Source organism: Chinchilla lanigera, unplaced genomic scaffold (assembly GCF_000276665.1).
Source record: "Chinchilla lanigera isolate Chin_1 unplaced genomic scaffold, ChiLan1.0 scaffold00044, whole genome shotgun sequence".
Taxonomy (NCBI): Eukaryota; Metazoa; Chordata; class Mammalia; order Rodentia; family Chinchillidae; genus Chinchilla; species Chinchilla lanigera.
Genome location: NW_004955445.1, coordinates 665,776 through 689,267, shown reverse-complemented (window position 1 = coordinate 689,267; position 23,492 = coordinate 665,776). Strand labels below are relative to the sequence as shown.

At 41.8% G+C, this 23,492-nt stretch overlaps 1 protein-coding gene and 1 long non-coding RNA gene across 6 annotated transcripts in view; one reads left to right on the top strand and one right to left on the bottom strand.

Annotated features, from left to right (window-relative positions):
• LOC102020964 (guanine nucleotide-binding protein G(s) subunit alpha) overlaps nucleotides 1–8,877 on the top strand; it is a 54,406-nt gene extending 45,529 nt beyond the window's left edge. For all 4 annotated transcript variants that reach the window (XM_005392218.2, XM_005392216.2, XM_005392217.2 and 1 more), the window contains 10 exons: nucleotides 2,188–2,242; nucleotides 2,329–2,448; nucleotides 3,986–4,083; nucleotides 6,938–6,992; nucleotides 7,117–7,190; nucleotides 7,301–7,359; nucleotides 7,452–7,572; nucleotides 7,739–7,869; nucleotides 8,119–8,186; nucleotides 8,441–8,877. In XM_005392218.2, the coding sequence (XP_005392275.1) occupies nucleotides 2,188–2,242; nucleotides 2,329–2,448; nucleotides 3,986–4,083; nucleotides 6,938–6,992; nucleotides 7,117–7,190; nucleotides 7,301–7,359; nucleotides 7,452–7,572; nucleotides 7,739–7,869; nucleotides 8,119–8,186; nucleotides 8,441–8,587 (928 nt within the window). In that variant the 3' untranslated portion in view covers nucleotides 8,588–8,877. The remainder of the gene's footprint in view (nucleotides 1–2,187; nucleotides 2,243–2,328; nucleotides 2,449–3,985; nucleotides 4,084–6,937; nucleotides 6,993–7,116; nucleotides 7,191–7,300; nucleotides 7,360–7,451; nucleotides 7,573–7,738; nucleotides 7,870–8,118; nucleotides 8,187–8,440) is intronic.
• Nucleotides 8,878–20,830: 11,953 nt separating this feature from the next.
• The window catches only part of LOC102020062, a 58,245-nt gene continuing 55,583 nt past the window's right edge, over nucleotides 20,831–23,492 (bottom strand). For both annotated transcript variants that reach the window (XR_262284.1, XR_262285.1), the window contains exon 6: nucleotides 20,831–21,379. This is a non-coding gene — a long non-coding RNA (uncharacterized LOC102020062). The remainder of the gene's footprint in view (nucleotides 21,380–23,492) is intronic.

The window sequence follows — 23,492 nt, the reverse complement described above, 5'->3', positions numbered from 1 at the left end:
GGTATTTAATACCTAAGCACACCTCGTTTTTCTGTTGTAAGAACTTACAACCAGAGCTGCAGGGCTGTGAGTACCCATGCCATGGAGCTGTTTTTAATGAGACGGAGTAAGTTTGTCCTAGGGGGTTTCAGGAAAATGCCGAATCAAAGAGTAAACTTCAGGGACATCAAACACATGTCCTCTTAATCTCTCACAGCTAAATAACTAATTTTAGATGAGGCTAGAAATTTTTAATTCCAGAAATGAGCTTCAATTCCCTACACACGAAGCATAACGGGCCTGCAGGGGGGTCAGGGATTTCAGTCCCCTTAAATACAGGGTGGCCAAGCTTTAAGAGCTGGGGGCGGGGAGGGGGGCGCGCAGCGGCAGCTGTCAGATTCGGCGTGAGTACCACACACTGGGTCTGGGCACACCCTTCACCATCTCAGCCCCGAGGTTCTGATTCTCCCCTCTCACGGGGTTTCCCTTCAGTTCCGGAAGAATTCTTGGTACCACCTGTCTGCCACCCCACCCCCACTCTCCTCCAAGGTGACAGCGGCCCCTGTAGGCTTCGCTGGCCGGCCTCGTGCACGAGAACCCTACTGATGAAGGGCCCATGGGAGAGCGAGGCTTCCATCCTAGGGGTGAAAGGAGAGCGTTCAGAAGACGAGGGCCCTCCCTACAGATACACAGATACTTACTTGGAAAGCATGAAATGCCCTGGGACTCTTAATTATTATAATTCTTCAGAAAGAGAAAGGACAGGTTGATTAGAGAGACCTGTGGCCCGCATGCGTGAGAACTCACTTCCCCCCACCCCTCCCCCGTCTCTGCCCCCTCCTGCCCTGGCACCTGCACCACTAACTGCCTGGCCTGGCTGCAGTAACTATCGACCCCCCTTGCATTTCCTCTGCCTTGGCCTTCCACCCTGCCCTGCTGCAGAGGGGTTATTTAATTTCTACCTTCCTTCTCTGACTCTTGGTAAATCAACCGAGGGAATACTTCAAAAATTGGGAATGTCAAATTTTTTAAAATTACAAACAGAAAGCAGCTCTGTCTGTTGCCCCCTCCCCTTTCTGAGTCTGACTAGGACTTTCCCTGTCAGTTTATTCCCCGTGGGGGGTGTGGCGCCTTCTTCCACAGGATGCGGTGACCTCTCCCGGGGCCTCACACCCAGCAGGTGCTGCGTGCACTGATTCTTTCACCGACTCAAAATGAAGAAGGCAAGGTTTGGGCCAGACACGATCTGTCCCCCAAGGAAGAGGGGCTTTGTTGTCCCCTAAAAACACGAGCTTCAGCGTCTCCCGTACCTGTGCCTCTAATGAAGGCCATTTTCTAAAACACAAAGCATTTAGATCAGTGCAGTCTCCTACAAAAATTAACATACTGGCGGGACCCCAGCAGCCAAGGGTTGGGCCTTTATCAGTGAGACCGGTGATTCTGAATATAAGTCATTCCACAGAGACCATACAGGCTGTCCTGGGTGCTGCATTAGCATCAAAATTAGAGAAAAGCAACAAAACCTCAACCTGCTTAAAAGGAACCTGACCATCCCCCCATCGTTACGACTTCTGGGGGAGGGTCTTATTTTATTCCTAATCACACTGAGGGACCATTGTGTGCTAAATTGTAAACCAGAAACACTGCTAGTGCAATACCCAAAATAGCATCTCTGAGATGCACAACTGTTTAAACAAACAAATAACAGGGCTACAAATAGGACTGCAAAGCCCTGGAATCTGTAATTAAGGATTTTAACACCACCAGCAGCGTTCAGTGGTTCTCAGTATGCTAATCTAGCAATGGAGTGAATCCCAAAGCCCCTCCTGTCAGGACCTGTTGCCCCCACTGCAGTAGGGATACCGATGAGGGCCAAACAGAAGCCTTTTAGGAAGTGTAGTGTGTGGTGTGGGGCTGCACACCAGCAGAGCCACACCTGGAATAGCAAGGGAGCCAGGTGTAATTTCTGGTACAGTTGATCATGATCTCAATGCCAATTGCCTAATCTGCCCCCATTGGGCGTGACCTCAGGATGCATTTGGGAAGCTATAATTTATTCCAGTGCCTCTAATCTCCATACAGATCTGAACCCACAACTCCTTGAAGAACAGAATACTATGCTTTTTAGTTGGAGAATCTTGATGAAAGTGACACTCCTGGTGGGCAGGATGCAATATGATTTTCTTTTTCTTTTCAATCCCACTGTAGTGAGAAGGCCACCAAAGTACAGGACATCAAAAACAACCTGAAGGAGGCTATTGAAGTACGTGCCTGGCTCCTTGCTCTCTGACTTTTAGCAGCCCCTCCCACAGTGCTGTCCCCCTGACTGCTTTACTAAATCGTTTTCAGACCATCGTGGCAGCCATGAGCAACCTGGTGCCCCCCGTGGAGCTGGCCAACCCTGAGAACCAGTTCAGAGTGGACTACATTCTGAGCGTGATGAACGTGCCTGACTTTGACTTCCCACCTGTAAGCCACACGCCTGCCCTGCGCAGCCACAGCCCCTATTACCTGAGCAGTAGTGTGAGCCCACGAGACCCCAGTGACACCCCGCCCCAGGCGCGAGTGTAGCCAAATAGATCCATGAACGAGCTCCTTAGGATGATGTTAATTCCATAGATAGCCTGATGATTAGAAGAAGAAAAAACCTAACATACTATTAGGGCTTTGCTTAGGGTGGATGAGCAAAATTCTATCACCCCTTGTAAATGATGGCTCACCCACCCCACAAATAAACATTACACCTTAATAATAGTATTCTTACTTTATTAGATTGTAAATGTTTATGAGGGGAAAAGTCCTGAGCTATGACAGGCTTAATTATTCCCTCATCCACGTGGTAGGACAAACAAAACTGTATGGTCAATATGACATGCAAAGATACATAAACGAAACATCAGGGAAGATATTTGCATTTTAAACCAGCTGCCTTTTAACGTTGAGGTTTCTCTAAAATCGGTCCTTGCATGGAGCAAATGAAGACATCTTAGCTAATTGTTAAAATGTTTTTAGAAACCTGCATTATACCTAGCATGAATTACAAAATAGAGTATTATCAAAATTAAGTTTCCTTCTATCCAGGAAGTGCATAACACATTGAGAAAGGTCTGTCAGCTTCCTAAACACAGGTCTTTTAGGCAGCACAAAACCGCCCACGCCTGAGCATATACATTTTGGCCCCTGGAGGGGGAGACTTGTTTAAGAGGCGTACGGGATACGAGATGGAAAGGCAAACAAGTGTATAAGGCCCAGAAGGAGGGGACTTGTCTGCAGCTAAAACAATGACTTATTGTTGCATTTGTAATGGCGTTCGTGGGAATTTGGGTTTGTGTATTTTAAGTAGGTTTGGCTGCAAAGTTAGATTAGTGGGGAAGTAGTATTAACTAGTATAAGTAGGTACTTTTTTAAAATAGGAATTAATTTTAAAAATTCAAGCAGTAAACACAAATAGGATAACGACCCTAACTTTCTATGATTCTGTATTTCTAGTAGAAGACAAAATGGTAGCTATTCAACACACATCTAGACGGTAACTTTCAGTCAGTCCCACCAACACCTGAACTTTATGTTCCTACCTACCACTCCCCATCATAATTTTTGGTAAAACTCACATTTTCCTGGAAAGAGAAATTAGCTTCAGCACCTCTTACCAATGAAGTTTCTTATTTCCACAAAACCAGTAGCTCACTGGTATGTCCAAATGCAAATCAGTGCATACTCTCTATATAAAGAAGTCTGCGAAGAAACAAAATTATCTAGTAGTTTACTTCTCCTACCCCCTAAGATATGGGGAAAGAAACTATCCTAAATGAGTAATTCACCATAAGAGAAACAGGAATTCATTATGGTAACTTCTGGATATGTTTAACATGTTGAATTAAAGTTCTATGCGAGCACTAAAGTGCTAGTCAGAGAGTGAGCTGGGTCCCGGTTTAAATGACGGTGTTCTTGGTGCGTGCTTTCCTGAACGTCTTTCCTGAATGTTCTTTCTTGGCTTCACTTCCAGGAATTCTACGAGCATGCCAAGGCTCTCTGGGAGGATGAAGGAGTGCGCGCCTGCTATGAGCGCTCCAACGAGTACCAGCTGATTGACTGTGCCCAGTAGTGAGTAACGAGCTCCTCCTCACTCTCAGAACCCACACATAAAACAGGCAAAAATGGAGAAAACCTCAACACCTGAAGTTCCAGTAATTCTTTTCACAGAGCCCAGCCAGTGACCCCACTAGCAGTCACGAAGTTCCAGTCTGATTCATTTGGTACAAAAAGCATTTAGTTGCACTTTTTAGTACAACGAAACTATTTTATATAAACAATACCTGTTAGAGAAGAATGATAATTACTTGCAGTACAGTAACACTCATAATTAATTAGTTCAAAGTAATTAATTGAAATGACCTATAAGCACTTAGGGAGATTGGGTAGCTCACGCTTTGGATAACGTAAAAGATGCTATATTTTATTGCTGTAATTTTAAAATGTAACAAAGAACAGAAGAAAGAAAAACGTGCTTCCCCACTCCCTGGCAGTTAATTGCTTGCTGTTTTCTGCTGCAAGGCGAGGAACTTTAGTAGCTGCCACGGTGTACATTATTACTAGATTATGTCCATCTGGATGGAGTTAGTCTTTGTGTTTTCTTGGCTTTCGAGCTGTGTCATACCTTATTTATTCCTTTACACCAAAGATGGTAAATAGTGAGTTTTACATCTTAAGCTACATACCTAAGCAACATAGCACAGTATTTACAAATAAAAGTTCGAGGAGGACGGGGAAGCCTAGCAATCACAGTGTGAGAGACACCTCTCCAAATTAAACCCTGAAAGTGGACAGGTTTGCCTGATAAGGATGTTGATAAATGAAGAGGGAGAAAATGATTTAAAGAACAGATTTTAGTACACACCTCTGCCTGATGCCTGTGGGACTACACCTGCGGTCTAAAAAGGGACCTTTCCTTGGGGGGCTCCCAGTGCCCTTCCAGGTCTCTCTTCCAGAGGGTGTAATACCACACATCTGGAAAGTTGCCTTTTAAATATTTTATGACCTCCCTCATCCTGCACACAACATAGCAAGCATATGGTGGTCCGGGCCATAAAAAAATTTAAGAGATATCTTTTGTTTGCTGACGATGCACACAGCAACTCAGTATATTCAAGAGCAGGAGTGTCTTATGTAATAGGCAGGGGTAGGCAGCAGAGTGTATCTCCAGATTTACGTGAGCCGATGTTAGGGTCTGTGGACTCAATCACTTTATCTTTCCCTAGCCCTGCTTTCTCATAGGAAGTTATCTGATTATTTTTAATTGTCACATACATAGGTATATCATGGTATAATACTCAAGCAAAGTTGCGTATTCTTTCAAGGAACAGAAAAACGGTCCATCGTGGCCCCCAGCCCCCACTCCTCCTTCAGCAAAGTCCCTGATTTTCTCCAAAGTTTGAACTGAAAGCTGGAAGCACTAATTATAGTAACGCAAAACAAATGGAAATCCTGGAATTGTTTGAGATTTGTATTTTGGATCCAAGTCAGGAGTTAAGTACAGGTACGAGATTAGGAGGGTTTATCATCCCAGTTGTGAATGCTGGGGGCAGGGGGGGGGTGGAACAATTTAATTAACAGTAATTTAGCCAGGTTGTTTTTGGTTACATCATTTAATAGTTTCATTTTTTTAAACACAGCAATGCAGCATTACTCCTGAAACTTTATTTGAAAATGGCACCATTTGCACAGATTTTGAAAAGTTTTCAGGAAACTCCAAAAAAGAGAACATAACTTAAAACTTTCAAAATGTCTTCCCTAATCAGATGATTAAAAAATCTCTACATCTGCAGTGATTGGTATGTTTCTAGTTTTGACTGCCTTTATGGTGAAGTGGAGGTAATGGGCTGGTGCCCATTTCTTAAGCTGCCTATTTTATTTGTTGAGCTGGAGTTTGGTTGGCCCCACTCCAGATGTCTTCTCACAAGATTTGGTGCTGAGGATCTATTTATAGAACTGTGGTTCTGTTGCCATGGCAACATGCTGGAGGCCAGAGTGGCTGGGGAGCTATTTCTGGACCCGTGCTGTAATGTAAGATTGATTGGGCAAGTTAGTATATCCTTTAAGCCAGACCAGCTCTGAACTGGTAAAAAGGAAGGGGAAAAGGGGAAAAAGAAAAAAAAAATAAACCAGAGATTTCTTTAAATAGATTTTTCTCCCTTTGTGATTTTATTTTCTGATTAGCCACATTAAAACAATTCCCACCCCCCACCCCCAAAAAAGACCAAACTGGTTTTCACATTAATTTTCCATATTAATTAAGTTCCCCCAATTTTGCAATATTCACTTTCCCTGATGGTGTATCTAGTCCAGCAACCCAGGCAAGATACCATTTGAAGCTGCAAGTTTTTAGCGTCTGAAGTGTGCTACTTCGCGGACCTGATGGACGGAAGGGAACTTTGTGTGTGTTTCCTGTTCAGTGCGGCAAGGCCAAGAACGGCCCCTTTGTGCCCGCGCTTTTGTTCTCACTAATCAATGAGATTCTTAAAAAGTAAAAAGGAAGGACATATTCTGAGGAAGTAAAACAATCTCATTTGCCCTTGAGGGAGAAGTCCTTGCTGCTTGTAAGCATGCCCCTTCATATATTTTTTAAAAGCCAAGTGACTTGGACACATGCAGTTTTCAAACTATTGTCTGTTTAGTCAATGTCGGACACATTGAAAACTCATATATTTTTGCCAATCATTATCAAATGGCACGGAATCTGGTAGGCCTGGTTTGGAGTCCTTGCTCCACTGCTTGATATGTATAAAAGCAATCTTTTTAAAATTGAAAGCGAGAACAAAGCCCCGCCCCCACCCCAGCCGTTTGTTTCGCCTCTGTGGGACAGTCCTCTCCAGTTAGGCAGCACGTGGAGAGACACAAGGCAGTGGGCAAGTTGGTGCAAGCTCTCTGAACGTGGTCATGTGTCTTCTCTTTCACCAAGCTTTCTGGACAAGATTGATGTCATCAAGCAGGCCGACTACGTGCCCAGCGACCAGGTATGCGAGACTCAGTCAGAGGATTTAGAACCCTTTTTTCAAGCTAAGCAAGATTTTCTTTCCAATGGGTAATTATGATTTTGGTTGATTTAAATGAGATCCACTAACACACAATTTGTGACAGGACCTGCTTCGCTGCCGTGTCCTGACCTCTGGAATCTTTGAGACCAAATTCCAGGTGGACAAAGTCAACTTCCAGTAAGTGAATGTTTCTCTTTTTATGAAACACACAGTGGCTTCTTGACATGCTTTCTGGCAGTGAGTGTGGTGGCCCCCTGGAATAACCAGATGTCCATTCTCTCCACCAGCATGTTCGATGTGGGCGGCCAGCGCGATGAACGCCGCAAATGGATCCAGTGCTTCAATGGTATGGACACAATGGGCTTTGCTGCTCTGCTGCAATCATTAGGGAGCGTTTCCGCTTCTAACACTGACATCGTTCGGTTTCTTGCCATTCAGATGTGACTGCCATCATCTTCGTGGTGGCCAGCAGCAGCTACAACATGGTCATTCGGGAGGACAACCAGACCAACCGCCTGCAGGAGGCTCTGAACCTCTTCAAGAGCATCTGGAACAACAGGTGTGTATTGAGTCCCCCGCCCCAGAGCCTTGTGACTGCTCTCGGGGTTCTGGTTTGCAGTGTTCTAGAAAGAACTCCCAGGGCAGTCCCTGGACAAGCATCCCAGCCCCTTGCAGAAAGCGTGCTTTCTCTTTCTGCGCGTTAAGCCTGCTTCCCTCCTTGTTAGATGGCTGCGCACCATCTCTGTGATTCTGTTCCTCAACAAGCAAGATCTGCTCGCTGAGAAAGTCCTTGCTGGGAAATCGAAGATTGAGGACTACTTTCCAGAATTTGCTCGCTACACTACTCCTGAGGATGGTACGTATGGCTTTCACTCACAGTGGCTGTTCACTCAGGTGGTTTTGTTTGTTTTTTTTTTTTTTTTTTTCCAAGAATACTCCCAACCCGCTTCATCCCCAAACTATAAAGGATCTGTAGGGGGAGGCAGAAAAACGTATTTTCACGTGGAAAAATCAAGAATTAAGTGAGAGGTTAAGGGACTACAATGATGTTAGCAGCTTATCTCTCATCTTCGCTTTAACTAACACATACTTACATTCTTTGTAGCTACTCCCGAACCTGGAGAGGACCCACGCGTGACCCGGGCCAAGTACTTCATTAGAGATGAGTTTCTGGTGAGTAGAACCGTCTGTAGTTCCCGCTTTTTTCTTACAGGTGTCCATTTACTTAATTCTGAACTTAGGGATTAAACCATCCAGTCCTTCCATTTTCTCTCACCAGTATCCAACATGCATTTTAGCTGTGTGTGCCCCTCAAGGGGGCTGTGCTCTGGAGTAGTGTGGGTGGCGGGCCCATGCTTGTCCCTGGTGGGCTGACTGTGGAGGTCCTGGAAGGAGTCCCTGACCGAACCTTGCATCTCTGTCTACAGAGAATCAGCACTGCTAGTGGAGATGGGCGCCACTATTGCTACCCTCACTTTACCTGCGCTGTGGACACTGAGAACATCCGCCGTGTGTTCAACGACTGCCGTGACATCATCCAGCGCATGCACCTTCGTCAGTACGAGCTGCTCTAAGAAGGGAACTCCAAATTTAATGAGAGCCTTAAGCACAATTAATTAAAAGTGAAACGTAATTGTACAAGCAGTTAATCACCCACCATAGGGCATGATTAACAAAGCAACCTTTCCTTTCCCCTGAGTGATTTTTGCGAAACCCCTTTTCCCTTCAGCTTGCTTAGATGTTCCAAATTTAGACAGCTTAAGGCGGCCTACAGAAAAAGAAAAAGGCCACAAAAGTTCCCTCTCACTTTCAGTAACTAAAATAACAGCAGCAAACAGAAATAAAATAAATGAAATAAATGAAATAAATAAAATAAATATTGTGTTGTGCAGCATTAAAAAATCAAAATAAAAAATTAAATGTGAGCAAAGCACGTTGTGATGCTCTTGTTATTTGCGGCTCCCAAGCTAATTCCCATTGGTCCTGGGTTCAACTCTGTCCTCGAATGCAGAGCTGAAGGGGCCCCTGTCGAGGTACAGGCTCCCTGATAATAAGCTGGCATAAAACTCTGCCGTTGTGTCCTTTTTGGTGACTTAATCTCTGGGACACCATGAAAAGTTACCCTTTATCCTTGCCACAAAGAATGCTACGTGTTCATCATGGCTGCCCTATCCGGAGAGTCTGCACTTATCACTGACATCGTCACATAGAGCGTTTTTTTTTTTTAAATCTGGTCTCCCTCAGAAAGGTGTTAGGTTTCTGTTATAAGATATGGGCTGAATTATGTAGGTAAATTTACAAGTACAGCATTTCCCGTCAGTGGCGTTATTAAGAAAAAAATGGTTTTAAAACACCAGGCTTGTCATTTTGGGAAAAGTTGAAGCTAAGCCCTACTTTATTCCACACACCAGAATAAATTAGATGTGGACCTATGAAACACATCTAAATTTTAAAGGTATTTTTTCTAAGAGGGTATATTGGTTTGCAGAAGTCATAAGGGGTGACAAGTATGACTTAAGACCTAAAAGCCATAAGGGGTGGAGGTGACTACAAAAATGAAAACCAACATACAAATATGATTGGGGAGGAGTTTGGGCAAAAATCTGCAATAATGGACTGATTTCTCTAATAAAGTAAATAGCTCTTATCCATAAGCAAAATCATCAGAAAAATGGGAAAAGTCATGAACATGCAATTTACTGAAAAAAAAATATATAAAAAAATATTAAAAAATATATAAATATCTCAGAAGATGTGGAACATCATTAAAGAAATACACTTTCATTGTAGTCGGAGGTGGGGTAGTCATCAGTACTCATGAATCCTTATTATACATGATGAAGCCCAATTGGTGTGTGGCTTGAACCCAAGGTTCACATACAACCCCTAGTCATAAACCCCCAGGTTCACCCTTCATGGCTGTGGTCCCCCATGCTGTGGCTACCTGGAAGGTTGCAGGCAAGAGACCTTTGTCACCCCACTATCACCCTCTGAAGTAGGCCCAGTAGGAGCTGAGCCATTTGTTCTGTAACCCAGGCCCAAAATCCACTTCCTGTCCTCCAAACCAAATTAATCCCAGCTGAATTCATCACACAGGAGAGCCCATGTTGATTATGAGCCCCAAGCAGGGCCGAAGTAGTAGCAAGTACACAATTCCATGTCCATAAGCTTTCCCAAAGCCTACAGAGCGTTCAGTCCACATTTAGGTTTAAGAGTTGGGTTAGGGTTAGGGTTAGGGTTAGGGTTAGGGTTAGGGTTAGGGTTAGGGTTAGGGTTAGGGTTAGGGTTAGGGTTATGTGTAAGTCTCAGAGGTCTGCCACCCTCCAATAAGCATACAGTCCAAGTAAAAATATGTGCTTTGCATGCAAATATACCCAGATCAACCCAAAGATTCCCATTATTCCCACAGCCACCCCCCCTAGAATCCAATTCATTAGTAACCTGGATTGCAGAAACTATATTTACGTGTAAGACCAATGCTCCATGTACAGGATATTTTGACTAGAAAATCAAGGCTGATCACCAGCCCATGTCTACAATGACCTACAACCTTTTACCCATGGCTACCCATTGGTCCCTTCTACCTAGAAGTTCTGCAATGTCTACTGCATAATCCATAGATGAATGTCACAGCAGTAGAAAAATGGTATTCCAAATACAGAAACAAATTCCCAGCTAATGGTGTAAGGATACCCCCGAAGAAAAATCAAGGATAAGCCGGAACCCCACCTTCATAGCCCAAATAAGCAGAGACATCATGGCTTCCTCCAGAAGTCCAATAAAGTCACAGTCATCAGGCACCGTCTCCGTGTGAGCCACTGCCCAGGGAGATCAGTTCAGTTGTCCCTGTGATCAATGAATCACGGAGTCTGAGTGGGTCCCAGGAGGCCTGAAGAGACACGGCTTACAAGGAAGATGGACTTACACCTTCGGTAGCCAAGGCTCACTGCTTGACTAGTGCCTAACACTGCTTGTTCAGGTCATGCAGGAACAGAGAAAAAGGTCTCCTCATATTCCACCATGTTGCCAGGTACCAAGAATCCATCACCTTTGGCCCCAGGGGCGACTCTGCTGGGCACTAGGAAATTCCATTACCAGTAGGAGGGTTGGGGTCACCTTCTTCCTTGAAGCAGTGTTGAGCACACATGTGACTCCCCACCAGTCCTGGCCTTGGTCATGAGAGCACTTCCAGTCACTCAGTTATGTCTGAGCCTTGTTTCCCTACCTTCGGAGTCATCCTACCCAATAAAAACATTTTCCTCCTTTCCTTTTGACCAGGGTACCAAATAACTTTTATAACGCTATTTCAAAATCTAAATTTGAGAACCTTCACAGGGAGGGGGGAACATTTCATCTAACTCTTGAATTATAAAACGCCATCATTTTAAAATTTTTTAAGCAGAAGGGGCTGGCGATATAGCTCAGTGGCACAAGCACCTTCCTGGCAAACACAAGGTCCTGAGTTCAATCCCCGGTACCGCAAAAAAAAAAAAAAAATTTAAGCTGAATTTAAATCTTTCTTTAGATACAATTTTTTTTTCTAAAGGTGACACTTTGCACGTCATTAAACTGTATAAGCCAAATATTACAAATGACTGTCCATTGAGCTTTGGAGATTGAAACAGTAATAAACATTCGGCCTCCTCACAGTGTACAGAGGGTCTAGAAAGGAGCACAAGTTTTTCAGCCTCCACTTGAATTTAAATTAGGGCAAAACTGTACCAAAAGAAATGCCCACCTCTGCATAGACCCCCTACATCGATGGCATCCTCTTATGATTTCTTGGATAGTTTCAGTCATCTTTTCAATCAATAAATGCCCAGAGAATATAGAATCTGTGCCAGCCAGTGGGAATTTGCTTTCATGGGGAGATGCCATATTACAAATAAATAATCAAAAGAATTACAAGTAATGAAGAGAAAGTGCTTGATGGAGAACAGGAAAAATTTGAGGATTTCACTTTCAATAGATCAGCTGATGAGAGTCTCCTAAGGAGGTAAATTTTTTAATTGTAATATGAAAGAAGAGAAGGAACTCACTATCCAGCTAAAATCTTTATTATTTTTAAATATTAAAACATTAACATTTATAAGGTACTTTATGATATGCCAGGTACAGGCCTAGACCTTATATATATATTATCTAATTTAACCTTTCAAAGCCCTATGAGGCTGAGCCCCTTCCCTGATACAAGCCCTATCCTTCTTTTTTTGTCTTTTTGAGACAGGGTCTTGCTATGCAGTTCAGGCTGGTCTTGAACTCACTTTGTAGCTCAGTCTGGCCTCAAACTCATAGTGATCCTCCTGCCTCAGCCTCCCCCACCATGGGATTATAGGCCTACCCCACCATGCCTGGCTAACAGGCCTTATCCTATTCTACAAATTAGCTCAAATGCAAAAAGAATAAGTTATATAGTGAATAATTTATGCAAATTATGCTTTTTAAAGGGGTAACACTGAAATAGTATTACAATAAGCATTTGATCTGATTGCTGCTAGGTTCCCACGTTAGCGCAGAGTTTTGTGTGTGTAGAATTTTCTTACAGCTAAGCACCCATGCACTATGAACAGCTGGAGTTCTCTGGGCGTGCCAATCTTATTTACTGTACTGGTCAGGGACACATTCAGCTACCAATAGCGGAAGGCTGGCTTAGAGTGGCACAGAAAGAAGTTGCTACCGCACTGACCACGAATTCTTTTCGGCAAGTGGCCCCTAGTGCTATTTTAGCACCACATCAGCATCGGTGCTGATGCCTCTACTGTCCCTTTAGGTGCTCCGTTATGGTTACAAGATCATCATAGGCAAGGGCAGATGGGAAGGGAATGAAACAGTCCAGCGAAATCTCTTACTCGTGTTTTCTAGATACCCTTTGATTCACTCTTCACCATGTGAAATACACATAGAGCCTGAGATAGCTAAATAGTAGCTAGCTAGACACACAGATATACGGAAAACTATCTTTTATTTCCTTTTCCTTTCTTCCTTTCCTTCTTAGTGGTAATAGGGACTAAACCTAGGGCCTGTGAACTGAGTTATGCCCCTAGGCGCCCCCTTTTTGGTTTTTTTTTTTTTAGACAGGGTCTTGTTAAATTGATAAATTGCCCAGGCTGGGCTTCAGCTTGTGATCCTGCTGTCTCAGCTTCCCACAGTGCTGAGATTACAGGCATGTGCCCTCAGTGGAAAATTATTTTTTCACTGACACTACCACAAACACAAAACAACGCATACAGAGGAATTCATAATGTCTTGTTGCACATACCTGGATGGAACATCTTGAAAAAATATATCTAGGGATTAGGGAAGAAAACAAACAAAACTTTTAAATCATAAGGAACCAATTTTCACGATTTTATGTAAATAATTTTAAAGTCAGGAGGGAATAATTGTCCAAAAAAAACTGTTTACCAAAATTGATCCCAGTAGAGACATAAAAATCTAAACAGATCAGTGGCCATAGGGAAGATGATAGAGGATAGTTGGAGAATTCTGCAACAAACAGCCTCCAGGATGGTGCAGGGTGCTGATGACCAGGGGGAACTCACAGTTTTCTGGGATGCAAATTAGTTCCCATTTCTTGCTCTAAATGCTGATTAAACAAACATACTATATTTGAGAAAATGTATTGAGCTGCACACTTATGATTTATGTGCTATTTAGCATGTGTATTGTATTTTAAAAAAATTGTTTTTCATGAAGAAAAGGAAAAAGGCACCAGACCCAGATGGTTTTACAGAGGAATTAAGCCTTACTAAGCCTTAAAAGGTAAAACATGCCCAATGCTACTTAAAGTGTTCCAAAGCATAGTAAAAGGAAAATTTCAAAATTCTCTTTGTGAATTAAGTATAATGTTCATTCTGAAGAACATCAAATACTGCACCCCAAATTAAAATTACACATTACACTTGCTAATGAATCCTGATGTAAATATTTTGAAATGTACACGAACAGAATCCCATATTACATTTCAAAAAATAATACATTACATTCAAATAAGGTTTATTTTAGGAATTCAAGGTTGGTTTGATATTAAAAGGTATAGTAATATTTGTCAAAATTTAATACCATTTATATTTTAGAAATCCAATATACATGAAATTCCTCAAAGTCAACATTTTCACTAATGAGAAACCTCAAAAAACTTTTCTACTAATGTCAGGAACAAGAAAAAAGAATGACAAGCATGCTTCATGTTGCTATCCTACTATTATGGACTGTTATTATGCTATGCGTACTATTTGTATTGGATGTATTAACCAATGTAATAAACAGAGGAAAGCATGGAAATTTGAGAAATGGCAAGTAAGGGGTAAAACTATCTTTTTTGCAGGTGATTTAATTAAATATTATTACTCTTCCACAAAAAAATCCACAGAAAAAAAATTACTAAAAACAGGATTTAGCAAAGAATATGTTTATAAGATCAACATGCAAAAACCAATAGCATGTGAAAGGTACAGTAAAGCTTCTAGAAGAAAACACAGGAGGCCGTGTTTGGATGGCTCACCTGCTCCTCTGCTTGACAACTCTCTCAAAATTTCATTTCTATTTCTTTCCCCTTACAATTCAGTTGTTAAAGAAACACAGTTGTTTGTTCTCCAGAGTTTTTCATTTCCTAGATTTTGCTGACTGCACCCCCATACTGTAGACCAGTGATGGCAAACCTTTTAGAGATCAAGTGCCAAAACTGCAACCCAAAACCCATTTATTTATCACAAAGTGCCAACATTGCAATTCAACCTGAATACTGGTTTTAGTTTAGAAAAAACAATTCATACATTAACATGTTATGTCTAAAAGAAAAACACAGTAACAGAGCTTTCAATGATACAAACAGCTTTTTATGGAAAGGTAAAAGTTTGCATTTGGCATGCGTTTGCACAGTTAATGTGATCTTTACTATTGTATGCACGCTGATAATTTGTCAGACCTTGGCTGGAGTGACTTGGCTCGTGTGCCAAGAGAGAGGGCTCTGTGTGCCACTGCAGCATGCATGCCACAGGTTCACCACGACTGGTACAGGCCTAGCTGGAATTATGACTTTAACAAACCAACTGTAAACATTATGAAATGTTCAGGGAAATTTGAACATCTTTTAAAAAAAACTGCTGCCAGGCACAGTTGTGGTAGTGTCAGTGAAAAAAACTGGTGCATGTCTGTAATCCTTGCTACTCAGGAGGCTGAGGCAAGAGGATTGCAAGTTTGAGCTCAGCCTGGGCAACATGGAGAGAACCCATTTCAAAAAAAAAAAAAAGTGCAGGCTGGGGATGTATCTCAGTGGTTGAAGTCCCTTGTGTTCACACCCCAGTAATATGTATGTCTGTCTACTTATCTATTTATCTGTAATATTTAGCTTATTTTACGTGCAATATAGTTTTCATGGTATTTTTTAAAAAAAAGAGTCCAGATCTTTTAAATGCACCCCCTGAAACAAAGGAACATGATGTTCCAAACCAACCCAGTGGGGTGGGTGTGGGAGCTGGGGTCCCGGTGTGTTGGTGATGTTTAGCAGCAAGCTACCCTGTCAGAGGTACAGAGAGCCTGGACGTGTAATATTTATCAATTCCCGTGGTGTAAATGTTTCTCCCACGGCTGATTTCAAAGCCCTGACAGCACTTCACTGAATGTGGACTTGTGTAAAGATGTGCATAAGCAGTTCTTGGGCAAGTTGGTTCCACCACCTCATGGATGGAGAAGCAGCAGCAAAATAGGAACGCCTATAAAACAGGAAAATTGGTTCATCATACTATCTTCTCTAATTTTGTCTATGTTTACATGGTAATCAAAAATTAAGAAAAACAATAAGAAAACTCTTAAATTTCGTAATTATTTTTTTGAAGCTTCCAATGTGAAGGATGACCACAGCAAATAATTATGAAAGGGAACTAAGCGTAGTCAGAGAAATAGCCCGTGTGAGATGGGCTAGCTGAAATGACAACAGTAAGGGATACTGTGTTACAGAGCGCCTACTACCTACCCAGTCCTGGCGTGAGTACTGTCTGCAAGTTACTCAAGGTGCTGTTATTATCTTTATTGTACAGGTGAGAAAACCAAGGAGCAGAACAGTGAATGCGATTCTTTGTTTGAGATCATGCAGCGAGGAAATGGCAGTGGTGGGAATCAACCCAGGTGGCCCAGCTCCAAAGACTCAGTATTAAATTCTAACCCAAGACACTTGATTCACAAAAACACTTCAAATTATAAGCCTGGAAATAAACTCATAACACATTGTGCATGAGACCCTGTTTCCCAACCACATACTGTGGAATGCTTCTTTTGAACCAGGGACAAAATGCGGTGGTCAAGACCAATGTAGCTGCTCTTGTCCTGAGGGAGTGGTCTCTCCAGCAAGGTAAGTCACATTTCCAAAAAAAGGATTTCTTTTCTTTTCTTTTGGTGCTGGGAATCGAACTCAGGACCTTGCACTTACCAGGCAGGCACTTGTGCTGCTGAGCTATATCCCAGACCCCACGGATTTAATCCTAACCCAAGGTTTAATCCTAACCCAAGGTTAAATCCTAACCCAAGGATTTAATTTAAATGCAAGGTGGTGAGACACAGAAAAGGGGGACTGTGTCAGTCAGCTTTCCTTTGCTGGGACAAATTACCTGGCATACACAACATACAGGAGAAAATGTTTATTTCGCATCATATTTCAGAAATTTCAGCCTGTGATTAGCTGGCTTCAAGGCAGAAGGCATGGCAGAGGAAACCTGCTTGCCTCATGGCAGCCAGCAGGGAAGAGCCAGAGAATTGGCCAGGGAGCAGCTATGGTGCCCAAGGCCATGCCCCAACGCCTAAGCCTCCATCAGCTCCCAAGACCACCAAACTAACATGTCGGAATTAATCCACTGATGAACTTAGAGGCCTCCTGGAAGTACCATTTCCGGAAGTACCCACAGATACACCCGGAAGTGCGCTTTACTAATTTTGTAGACATCCCTCAATCCGATTAAGCTGACAATCAAGATTAACCATCACAGGGGCAACTAGAGTAAATTTCTGAGTTAGTCTTTTATCACCACAGACTTCTAGCGCCTGCTTTGCATAAATCTATTAGGTGCAATTTACATATACATATATTTAAGAGCAAAAATGTTCCCTCTTCGTCAAAGCAGAGTGTTTTATCCATTCAGCGAGTATTTACGGGGCACTCATCACCCAGCAAGCACTGTGCTAAGTGACAGGGTGGCAACAGGACAGAGAAACCCTCTCATTCTAGAGGGAGATGTGAGACAGTAAGATGGCGGCCATATAAATAATTGAGATAATTCAGGGGGTCACAAGACCTACCCAAAGCCAGCTCAGGCGGAGATGGTAACACTTGTCACCTTGGAAGGAGAGGTAGGAAAGATCCCTCCGGGGAGGCTATGTGTGAACAAGATTAAGGGTGCCAAGAGCGGAGAGATGGAACGTGGGTCATGGGTATTGCTAGGACGAGGTGCTGGGTATCCACAGCGTGTTTCCAGCACGTTTAGAGATACAAATGTGATTTCTGTCATTAAGGAATGTTATGTGTTGTTACTTAGAGATCCCCAACCTCACATATCAGATTCTTCCCTTTTCAAAGTAGGGGGAATAGGTTTTCCCGCAAGGAGCTGAGATGTGGGGTTAGAGGTAGGAAGTGAGATGAGGGTAAGATGTAGGTGTCAGAATTGGAATACAAGGTTCTGATGTACGTGCAGAGCCCAGAGTGGTACCCAGGACACCCAGCCCTCCATGAAGAATTGTGGGATAAACTCACCGGGGCAACCAAAGAGTATTCCTACCACTTTCTCCTGAAACTGATAACCCATCCAGATGACCGTGTAGGTGAGTCTGGGACTTCGCTGGCTCCCTCGTATCTGCATTTTCCTCACACACAGCCCATACTGCTCCACAGACAAAACTCAAGCTCGAAAATAACTGAGATTAATGCCAGAAATATGGATCCTTGAAGGAGAGGCAAGAATGAGCTCTTCTCCTTTTTCCAAGAAAAGATAAATAAAAGGTAAAAACATTGTGATCCTGTCCCAAGGTTGGGAGCCCCCAAGAAAGTACAAAGTCACCATTAATCAGATTTCAGGGAAGAGAGACTTTGAGAAATGGAAAATTATACACAGGCTGGGATCACCAGACAGCTCCGAGAGCAAAGGTTAAGAACGCTTTTGTTTTCTCATCATTTAGTACCCGATTCTCTGGTGCTTGCTTTAGAGTTTTATGGATCATTAGCAAACAGGACCCTTGGAGAACGTGCTACCTGGACTCGACTATGTTCTTTAGGGTTTTATGATTTCACAGCGTTCGGCAGACACCTGAAGGGCCACTAAGAATCATACTGCATTCGGTGAGTCTGGGTCACTCAGTATTTCTTCCTTGGTTTTGTCTTATCTTCTCAGTTACTGAGTAGCCTTTGGTGGTAGAATCCAGAATGACAAAAGCTTTCTGATGCCTCTTGTGATTGAAATAACTTGGCCTCTCAAAGTCTGAGAAACTTTCCATCTGGTTAATTTTGTGCTAAAACTGTGTCCTTAATTCTAAATGGAGAAGTTTTTAGTACCAGGTCACAAAGAGATTGGCCTTAAAAAGCTACCAAAGAAACAGAAAATGGTAGAAGTTGAGTGAGCAGCAAGACTGCTGGTGTGCAGTGTTGTAAGAAGAAAAAATGGAAACTTTCTCACCTCTGAGAAGAGAATCGTTGTGATTAGAAGAGGTAAGATACAGTTCCTACTTCTAAAATCAAGAATTGAATGCAGAAATGACTGAATTTTACAAATGAGAGAAGCCCTTTTCCTAATTAGTAACTGGAACTGTAAAAACCAGCAGGTAATACAGGTTACATCTACAGTGACAGTATATGGTAATAAAGCATTATACCTTTACCCATAAAATTATACCTCATTGTACAGCCAATTGAGAAATTACCCCATACTGAATTCTCTGATTGCTTCCATCCACAATTATAATAAACACTTCCATTACCTTCTTATAGAGGTTCGGATATTCTTCTAATAGTTTCAGCAATAAATTCAAGTTATAATAGTAGTTTATCATTTGCCTTAAGGCTTTTATTTTATTAAATAGTAGGAGAAGCTGAGTTCCCGGGGTGCACCTGAATCAATGCGAGATCACTCAGCTCCTATTCCAATCTTAGTGAAATCAGTTCCCACAAAAGCACAAGTATGTGAAAAAACTGAGTCTTATATTTCTTCTCTATAAAAATTTTTTGTTTTGCACCTGGATAGTTTCAGTAAAAGTTTGACTAATTAGTCACTTCCTTGCAGTGAGAAGTTTGACAGACAGAATTCACCACTCCGTATTTCTGATCCTGGTGACAGCTTTTCCCAAGACAATTCTGTGCATCTTCTGAAACCAAATCTTCCTCCTAAGAGTTTAAAAACCATCCATGTTTTGAGAATCATTTTCTACTAATGCCCTTGATATAAGCAAATCTAACAAGTTTTCTATTGTACTCTACTGCGTGTTAGATTTGTCAAAGCTGATTCAACAACTTGGTACCATGTGTGACAATGCTGTCATACTGGGCTTTTCTTCTTGCTCACTTGGCTTTTCCTAGAATATTTCTGTCTCCTCCTGACGCTTGACACTCTCCTCGTTTGTTCATTTGTTTGCTTTTTCAGTTCTAGGAACTAAACTCAGGGACTTTGCACTGAGCTATGTCCCCAGGCCTTGTTTCACATTTTATTTCAAAGCAAGGTCTCACTTAGTCACTAAGTTGTCCAGGCTGGGCTTGAACTGGTGATCCTCTTGAGGCACATTTGGCAGTTTGATTAGTTCTTGTTATGGCTCCTATCTAGATGTGCCCCCAAAGTCTCATGAGCTCATCGGTGGGGCTTTGGGGAAATGACTGGATCATGAGTGTATGATGCTCATCACTGCATTAATGCTCTGATGGGTTTATAACTGTGTGTGCTGTTGGGAGGTGAAGCCTGGTGGGAACAGGTGGGTGACTCTGGGTGTGGCTTGGAAGGGAATAGGTCCCTCCTCCTCACTTGATCTCTCTCTGCTTCTCCCACCACATCGTAGCCTGTTTCTCCTCTTTGATACCCCTCTGCCATGCTTCCTTGTCTTGAAGCCAGCCGACTATGGACTGGGAGCCAATCTAAACCTCTCCTGTAACTTGTAGGTGTGGGCGTTTTGTCCCAGTAATGGGAAAGTGACTAACACAGTGCTGAAAAGGTATTTAAAAGTACTGGGTCCCTTCCTTTTTAAAACTCTGGCAAAATAAAAATAAAGTGGTGCTTTTTAAAACATCACTTAGTATGTCTGCCTATGTGCATATGGATGGAACAGCCAGCCATAGTCTTAATATTTTTGAAGTCAGGGACAGAAAACTGATTATTTTCACGACTATTATTTTTGTTCTGAAGGTGCTGGTTAGTACAATCAGATAAAAACTTTGAAATTAAAAAATGAGAAAACAGAAATAATGTAAGTATGGATAACATGATTGTACAACTTAGGACCCCACCTAAATTCACTCAGTATACCATGACAACATTTATACTGAGCACTTTCTAAGTATTTTAATAGTCACATACTGTGTAATTATAATGAAAGTTAACTGATAGAGTACTTACCGTGTGCCAGGTACTGCTTAAGTGTATCGATATTCCTTCTCTAGCCAACCCTACCAGTAACATTTTATAGTGAGGGTTTGTGTATACACTCATCTGTCAGAGTGCCTTACTACTCATCACACTGTAAGAGGCTTTAATACTATATATGTTATCCTATAGATTAATATTAGCACATATATATTCTATAATATAGTGTATATTATAATTAGACATATTATATATTAAATTATATCCCACTTATGCTATATGCATTTTTACTTTATTATAAAGGCACATTAATACTATAATTTATATTACCATATATAGTCCATATTTAAGTACTACAATCACATGTATGGTAATATTAAAGTATACATGACATATTATTACAGTTATTTATTTTTAAGTTGAGTCAAAATAATGTTACGCATTCACAGGGTTCCACGTTATGTTCCAGTACAAATCCATATTGGGTAATGATCAAATCAGGCCAAGTAACATCTCCAGCACGCCGCGCATTTATCACGTTTTTGTGGTGAGAGTATTTAAGAGTTCTCTCTCCCAGCTAGCTGGAAAGATACATCACTGTTAAGTATGTCCAGCAGAAACATCCGAGCATATTCCTCGCGTCTAACGCCGTGCCCTTGATCACCTCCCGCTGGCTCCGCAGTCCCTCCCTCGTCTCTGGCCACCACTCTTCCTCTCTCTCTGAAATCAGCTTCTGTGGATTCCACATAACAGTGAGGTCACGCAGTATTTGTCCTTCAGGGCCTGTTCATTTCACTTCGCGTGATGTCCTCCGGTTCATCCCTGTTGTGATAAATGACAGGATTTTATCCTTTTTATAGCAGAATCGTATTTCACTTTACACACACCACACATTTTTTATCCATCCTTCCATTGTTGGACAACTTAAACTGATTACAAACCATAACTATTGTTTTGTTTTTGGTACCCAGAATTGAACTCAGGACCTTGTGCTTGCCAGGCACGTACTTGTACTGATGAGCTATATCCCTGGCCCAACAATGACTATTGTTAATGGTGTAGTTCTTTTGTCTTTTTCAATAACCATTCTAGCTGGAGGAGGTGGTACTCTCATTGTGATTTTGATTGGCGTTTTCCTGATAACTAATGTACTATCAGTCATTTGTATGCTTCTTTCAAGAAATGTCTCTTAAGGTCTAGTGCTCACTTTAAAGTGGATGGTTGGTTATTGCTATTGAGTTCCTTATGTATTCTAGATATTAACAGCTTATCAGTTACTGTTTGCAAATATTTCCCCTATTCCATAGGCTGTCACTTCACTCTGTTGACAACTTCCTGTCAAAATGTTTTTAGCTTAATGCACTCCCATTTGTCTGTTTTTCCTTTTGTTACCTGTGCTTTGGAAATTTTGTCTAAAAAATATTCTTGCTCAGTCCAGTGTCATGCAGCACTTCCTCATTTTTTAAAGGTAGTTTCATAGTTCTGGGTGTAAGATATTTAGACCATTTTGATTTAATTTTTAAATATGGTAAGACAGGGGACCTCGTCTCTTTTTGCATGTGGATGTATGATTTTCCAAGCATTGTTGTTGGACTGCCTGTCCTTTCTCCATTGTATTCTCACCAAAAAGTTGGCTGAATAGAATTAAGAGACAATCTATAAAATGGGAGAAAAATTTTGCCCACTACACCTTCAACAGAGGACTAATATCTAGACTATATAAGGGACTAAAAAAAAAAAATCAGATGCCCCCAAATAAAAGACCCAATCAAACTATGGTCAACTGAAGCGAACAGATACTTCTCAGAAGAAGTACCAAAGGCTAAGGAAAAAGTGTTCTACTTTTCTGGCCATATGAGAAATGCAGATTAAAACAACATCCTTGCTCCAGGAAGAAGGATCATTATCAAGAAGTCACATAATAACAAATGCTGGTGGAGTGGGGGAGGAGCCCTTCCACATTGTTGGTGGGAATGTAAACTAGTACAATCACTATGGAAATCAGTATGGAGATTCCTCAATAAACTAAAAATAGAAATGTCATTGGACCCAGCTATTTTCCTTCTAGGAATCTTCCTAAAAGAGTCAAAGACAGCGTATTACAAGGATACATGCATACCTGTAGCACAACTCATAACAGATAAATCTTGGAAAAAGCATGTATGTCCATACAAATGAACGGATAAAGGAAATGCAGTATTTACACACAATGGAGCACTGCTGTGCTATGAAGATAAATCTGAGTCATTTGTAGCAAAATGGATGCACCTTGACACCATAATATTAAGTGAAATAAATCAGATGCACAAGCTAAAATATTGTATGGTTTCTCTTATATAAGAAATCTGACGTATAAATAAGTTCAAGGGAAAAATAAAATATAGATAATAGAAAACAGGGAGCCAGATCTTTTGCAAAAGGGAAAGGGACTGAGATGGAAGAGGGGGGAAAGGAGAAAAAGAGAAGGGAACAGAGAGTTATCATGTGTTATGTACATGTACCAGTTCCCCATAATGAGTGTAATCGCTCTGCACTGCATACATGTACCAATAGGAACACAAAACAAAAAACCTTCCAGCTGTAGATGTGTGAATTTACACACATCAAAATATACAGTAATCAAAATATGCTGTGAATATTTACATTTATAAAAGTCTATTACAGTAAAAGAAACATTGCCATTAATCCCCTGCAAAATATTATCCTATCATTCTTGCCACTTCTGAAGCAATTCTGGAAGTCCTCTTTTGTGAGGGTCTTTGCAAGGTATGAGCAGTACTGCGAACGCTGCTGCCAAGTGCCATCCAACGGAAAAGCAGGCTTGTTAAAAAAATACGATGTCAGGGGCTGGGGATTTAGCTCAGCGGCAAAGCGCCTGCCTGGCAAGCGCAAGGTCGTGAGTTCGGTTCCCGGTACCGGAGAAAAACCAAAAAAA